Genomic DNA, 6,490 nt, shown 5'->3' on the forward strand with positions numbered 1-6,490 from the left:
GCATTGTGACCTTCCTTTGAGCACCTAATGAGTGAGCAACTATCAATTTTTGTGTGTGTATATATATATATATATAATTTGAAAGTCTAGCTGGGTTAGGTCAACAATACCATTGAGATTTGAACTTGCAACTTCCCCGGGCAAGGTGACTTACACTAACTGCTCCGTTGGTAATAACCAATAATTTTCAAGGTAGGGATATGGTCACCATTTCACCTGTCAACAAAACGAGGGTTTTGAAAGTGACTGAGGTTTCTCTTTCTATTTCAAAAATTAAAAAAAAAAATGACCGAGGTGTCATTTGTGAGAACTGTGAACACCATTACTAATGTAACTTTAAACAATTTACAGGAATTTAAAAAACTTATTGGGTTCCTATCTCGACTAAAATATCCTTTTCACCAAACTAGAAGCCTATACAGACACCATAAAAAAAAATCATGGACGGCTATTGAATATGCAAGCACCAGCAAATCAACTTTCCTCTGTTCTCATTACTACCCTGCCTGCCGTTTCCTTTTGGCCTCCCCATCTAACAGACAACCTTGAGCCCATCCATCATCACTCCATGGTGATGGCCCGTATTAAGTATCTCAAGTTCCTCTTACTCCTCCTCCCTTTGTTCCACGTTGCAGAGGCCCAGAGTCCCTACTCCAACTGCCCCAGCTCTGCTCTCAACTACACCACCAACAGCACCTTTGAAAATAACATGAACCGCCTGTTGACCTCTTTGAGAGCCAACGCTTCCCTCACCGGTTTCTACAACACCACGGTAGGTGTGAGCCCAGACCAAGTGCACGGCCTGGTGCAGTGCCACAGAGACATCTCTAATGAAGACTGCAGCAGCTGTGCAGCCTCTGCTGCTTCACAGATCGTTCAAGTGTGCCCCAACAAGAGAATGGCTGTCATATGGTTCGATAATTGCCTCTTGCGCTACAATAGCTTCGATTTCTTTGGAGTCGTAGATGAGTCCAAACTTTCCCTGGTGAACACCGTGGGCATCTCTGACCCCTCACAGTTCAAACCGATCGTGCAATCCTTGTTCAACAAAATCACTGTATCAGCTACCACCAACAACGCTAACCTCATGTACGCCACTGATGATGTCCCGTATACAGATAATGTGACTCTATATGGCTTGGTGGAGTGCACAAGGGACTTGTCAATGAAATTCTGCAATTCTTGCTTAAAGAGTTCCATAAATACCGTCTCCCAATGTTGCTCAGATAGACAGGGCGCCAGAATTCTGTCTGGGAGCTGTGTGATAAGGTATGAGATCTACCCTTTCTTCGGAAACTTAACGGCAGCGCCGCCGAGGACGCCGACTCCGTCGCCACCGGCTAATCGAACTACATCAGCCCCGCCGGTGGCTGAAACTCCAAGTAATTCTTCTGGTGATAAAGGTGAGCCATCATCCTTCATATGTGTTTTCCGTTTCCTGTGTTCCATTTTGAGAAACAGAGAACATAATTTCTTGTTATCACGTATGGTTATCTTAATTATGTGCGTTTTTGCTTTCTGTATGAAGGGTCTGGTGGGAAGTCCTCAAAAAATACTATTGTCATCGCTGTATCAGTCGTTGTACCGGTGGTGTTGTTGCTATGCGTTCTGTTGGTGTGCTTGTTTGGGAGGAAGAGAGCAGATGATACACCGAATGGTAACCAACTAACATCAATTAATTTAAGTATCAACTATTATTTGGTTGGTTAGAGATAAATTATTACAATTTTAGTTGATAAACTATTGCCCTTTTGGTTTAAACAAGATACTCCGTGATCATCTGGAAGGAGAGGAGCCATCCTTTTCTTTTCAATATTGATTGTGGACGACCTTATTTGCATAGTGGCGTATGACACAGGGCAACCTGTGTCCCATTCTATGTTAGAATAGCATTGTTTGATTTTTACATTTGGTGGTGCACGCAAATTCCACATATGTGAACTCCCATCGCAATCTTGCACAAGAGTAGTCCTTGTTAGCAAACAAAACACTAAACATCGTTTCCCTTTTGATAAATTTTCTTTCTTTCTTCTTCTTATTTTTTGACGAGGAACCTTCCCAAGTACACGGTCACTTAATGGGACTAGTCCAGCCCCAATTTCAATGTTCTGTCCTGGTTAGGCTAAATGTTTAGCATCAATGGGTTATATTCTTGTGAGGTTAAATCGTATTGTATATGACCAATTCCTCGGTTATAATCAATCCCCACCAGATATGTCACTTGATAGAGATGTGTGTGGGCTCTGGTCTCACTGTTCCTGCATGAAATGCACAGTTCTCAAGGGAGATGTGTGGTGAGAATTGAATATAAGCGATGATTTTGGTTTATACAACATGACCTGATCTACCCCCATTTCTCGAAGCGTTGTGTAGAGAAACAGAAGATATTGTTGAATAATTTGCTGGGCAATCCATGACTTGTTTGGCCAGGTGAACAAGGAATTCTAGATTCTAGAATCTTACCACTAGGCCGGCCAGTTATGCACTCATACCTGGCCAGATAATCTGTAGTTGAGACTTGGATTAGGCTTTTTCATTATCTATTTTGATTGGCAAGCTAGGGGTATACCCTGCCTGAAACCCCTCAATTATGACAGTGAAGCTTTATCATGAGAACAGTGATATGCCAAAACACTTTCCGCTTGTATTTTGGCATCTCCGCCATCTGTGACATTCATCTCCTTCGTTCATTGTGCAACGAGTGGAGTCCAGCATAAGACGTCATCAACAGTGGTTGCCGTTGATCGCCAGGATGGACGGTGAATATGCCAAAAACATGCAGGAAATGTGTTTTGGCATATCACTTGATCTGTTCTCCTTTATCATCCAGCTACCTCATTCGACTTAAATTGAGCTGTGTCAGGCTGAGAAGCTGAAGTGTTTAAAATGTTATTTTTACTTTGAGATACATACGAAATACTTAAATCCTACCATAAATACGCATGGCTGTGGGTATTGGGGAGTCTAGAATTTGTAATTACCCTATGAGAAGTTACATGGCTGGGAAAAGGTGAAGAAATTATTGCCACTTTTCTCAGGTAATGGTATACTATAAACCCCCTTTTCTTGTAGGCTTATAATCCCTGTTCTTGGGATATGATGGGGAACCAAAATTATTCTCACTTATCTAATGACCTACCATTGTCTAGTCCTTAAGCTGTCAAGAACTTTTTTAAGCTAATTTGCAGGACATGAAAAAGACTACATTTTGGTTGTTTTTGTAATCATGCTATCTTGTTCAATATCTTCCATCACCTTGTACCATCATCATTTCGATATAATGATGAAAATCTGCATCGCCATCAAGATTCACAACTAGGGCAGGTAAATGAACCAAGCAGCTCACGACTCGGCTCGGTTCGTATAGTTGGCAAGCCGAGCCACGAGCAGCTCATTTAGCTTAAACGAGTCGAGCCCAAACACAAGGTGTTCAGCTCAACTCGGCTTGATAGTGCTCATATAGATAAAATATATATTTTTATGGATAATATATATTTTGTGTAATATATAAAAGGAAGAATGCATAAAATATATATAAAAAAGAAGGATGAATGAAAAATATATACAAAATATGGACTATTAAGTGTAATTGATAAAAAGATATATATTTTCAAGTATAATATATAAAAATGTATATACTATGTATAAATAACATGAAATGTTTTTACACGATCCAGCTCGTGTTCGTCTCATCTCATTCAGGGATGAGCCGAGTTCGAGCTTGGCTTGGCTAAACACGAACACGAGCCAAGCCACAAGCTCAATCCACTAGTAAATGAGTCGAGCCCGAACATGCCCTGTTCGGTTCGTTTGGCTCGTTTACCAGCCCTATTCACACCCACTGCCATCATGATCACCACCTTGTCCCACTACCACCAGCTCCAATTTAATCATTTTAAGCATTGTTCAGGAGAAGAACAAAGGTGCATTTAAAATCATGGGTGAGTTTGGAGCCAACACAATTTGCATACTAAATTTATAAACAAGTTCTCCACAGTGGAGAACATTAGCACAAGAGCATCATTATTGTATCAAGTATTTGGTACAGATCATATGAAATTTATGTGCAGCTACCGGTGAAATGGGAGGCATTGAATCTCTAGTCTTCTACTTGGGTACTGTGAGAGCTGTGACGGACAACTTCTCCGAAGTGAATAAACTCGGAGAAGGTGGCTATGGACCTGTGTACAAGGTAATTCCCCAACTATCCCGAGTCATGTTCTGTTTCTCTTAACATTACTATTACTCAAGACTTGCACTGAAAAATTTTCTGTTTATTGAACAGGGCAAGCTGTCAGATGGTCAGGAAATTGCAGTGAAAAGACTTTCTAGAAATTCTGGACAAGGAGTTACTGAATTCAAAAATGAGGTACGATTGGTTGCAAAACTTCAACACAGGAACTTGGTCAGGCTTCTTGGTTGTTGCTTTGAAGGAGAAGAGAAGATACTTATCTATGAATACGTGCCTAACAAAAGCCTCGACAATTTTCTGTTTGGTATGTATGTTCATTTCTTTTGCGACTGCCTTTTTCTTCTTTTACTCTTACTACACCAAGTAGGCACTAGATGATTTCACGTCATTAGACAGTACCATTAATGAATTCCTGATCTTATTTTATTTGAACATCCATGATCAGAATGCTCTGCCTCTTATAAAATATTTTTTCAGTATGCGATGGATTCCCCTCGCAAGTTTCTCATAATCAACACGGTTATATAAAGATCATCTGTAATTCTGTCAAAACAAGGGAGTCTCATGCTTTTCTAAGATTATACTGTTACATTCAATGATGATTTGGGATTCTTGTGCATGTTATGGACAGGGGATACATTGAAACGTGAGCAGCTGGACTGGGTGACACGTTTTAAGATCATTCTAGGAATAGCAAGGGGCATTCTGTATCTTCATGAGGACTCTCGGTTGAAGATTATACATAGGGATTTGAAAGCAAGCAACATATTGTTAGATACAGATATGAATGCTAAAATATCAGACTTTGGAATGGCAAGGCTTTTTGGTTTGGACCAAACACAAGGCAATACTAGCAGAATTGCTGGGACATAGTAAGTGTGCTTCTTGTTTCATTAACACAGTCTTTTATATATGTGTTATATTTTCTTCATGCCCAATTTAATTAGGCCAACTTTTCACACACTATCGAGTTCATGTTGCTTATTGAGTTTCTGCCCCTTGCAGTGGATATATGTCACCTGAGTATGCAATGCAAGGCCAATTCTCTGTTAAATCAGATGTATTCAGCTTTGGAGTCATATTGTTGGAGATTGTTAGTGGCGAGAGAAATGCTGCTTTCTATAATTTAGATTGTGCTGAAGACCTTGTAGGCCATGTAAGTATGAAGTATTGTTACTTCAAGCACAATAACTTTTGCTCACTTCAAGCCCCATTTCCACGCACTGGTGTTTGAAATTTTACTTCCATCTTCACATATTGAAACTTTGGATTCTTATCATGTAGGCATGGAGACTCTGGAGGGAGAACAGAGCTCTAGAACTGGTCGATAAAATGATGCGAGGACCACTCCAAAGAAGTGAAATAGTAAGATGCATTCATGTAGGCTTACTGTGTGTGCAGGAAAGCGCAGCAGACAGACCAGTAATGTCTCAAGTGGTTCTCATGCTTGGCAATACATCAATGACACTTGCAATCCCTTCCCCTCCTGCATTTTTGGAGGGAAGAAGCAAAGTTCAGTCAGAAAGTGAGTCGCATGTCACTGTGATCTCCTCGGGTGCTTCCAAAACTAGCACAGTACCATGGTCTGCAAATGATGTGACAATTACTGAACTAGAAGTTCGATAGAGTCGCTGCTGCATCAAAATGTGAGCAAAATATTTTTATGGAGGGGAAGAGAAACAGCTGGTTAAGTTTGATTTACATGTAATCACAAGAGGATTAGACACGTCGTAACAAGCTTGTCTTTGTTTCATTTTTCACCATGTCCATAAGATCTTATGCACCGTCTACCTATGGATCAAGATGTTGTGTGACGATACCATTCATAAAAATGTTGTGTAAAGGCCTTGTTGGTGAACAAGTTTCATTAGATACTGAGCGGGGTTTGAGTTCTCAATTTGAATCATGTAAAATCATCCCTTCTTTAGACGGCCTGATATCTATTAAAGAACAGAAGTAGAGACAACTGGGAGGAATAGGCTTGTTGAATATAGGTCGAGGTCTGCTGGCCTATGGCCGGCCAGAACTGGGGCAGCCAGAGGCCCTTCTCTGGCCAACTAGAAACATTAAAAGAGTCGGCCAGAAAAGGGCCACCCTGTTTTCTGGCTGTTCATGCGCATTGAGAAATCTGCCCCCCTGGCCCTTTTTCGAATGGTTAAACACACTAATGGCACGTTTGATGACGGGGCTCTCCTCTTGTCTGGTAAGAGAAGCTAGTGCACGTTACCTTGTGTTTGGACGTTGCAGGTTCAAAACCCAATGGTAGTTGTACTACTGGTAGGTGTCTGCCTAACCCCA

General features: G+C 40.9%; 1 protein-coding gene across 1 annotated transcript; it reads left to right on the forward strand.

Annotated features, from left to right (window-relative positions):
- Window positions 1-416: 416 nt before the first annotated feature.
- LOC149844416 (cysteine-rich receptor-like protein kinase 15) lies at window positions 417-6,089 on the forward strand. The gene is made up of 7 exons (XM_089994455.1): window positions 417-1,403; window positions 1,529-1,657; window positions 4,071-4,192; window positions 4,286-4,496; window positions 4,824-5,064; window positions 5,198-5,348; window positions 5,477-6,089. The coding sequence occupies exons 1-7, from the start codon at window positions 458-460 to the stop codon at window positions 5,816-5,818; spliced, it is 2,142 nt and encodes a 713-aa protein (XP_089850581.1). The 5' UTR covers window positions 417-457; the 3' UTR covers window positions 5,819-6,089.
- The last annotated feature ends 401 nt before the right edge of the window (window positions 6,090-6,490 follow it).

Source organism: Nuphar pumila, chromosome 2, assembly GCF_984573655.1.
Source record: "Nuphar pumila chromosome 2, dmNupPumi1.hap1.1, whole genome shotgun sequence".
In the NCBI taxonomy this organism is placed as follows: domain Eukaryota; kingdom Viridiplantae; phylum Streptophyta; class Magnoliopsida; order Nymphaeales; family Nymphaeaceae; genus Nuphar; species Nuphar pumila.

Bases quoted from the DNA above. Each gene is read 5' to 3' on its own strand.
- LOC149844416 (XM_089994455.1), top strand. From the start codon at position 458: ATGCAAGCACCAGCAAATCAACTTTCCTCTGTTCTCATTACTACCCTG. The intron at 1,658-4,070 runs GTAACCAACTAA...ATTTATGTGCAG, and splicing joins AGCAGATGATACACCGAATG to CTACCGGTGAAATGGGAGGC. The intron at 5,349-5,476 runs GTAAGTATGAAG...CTTATCATGTAG, and splicing joins CTGAAGACCTTGTAGGCCAT to GCATGGAGACTCTGGAGGGA.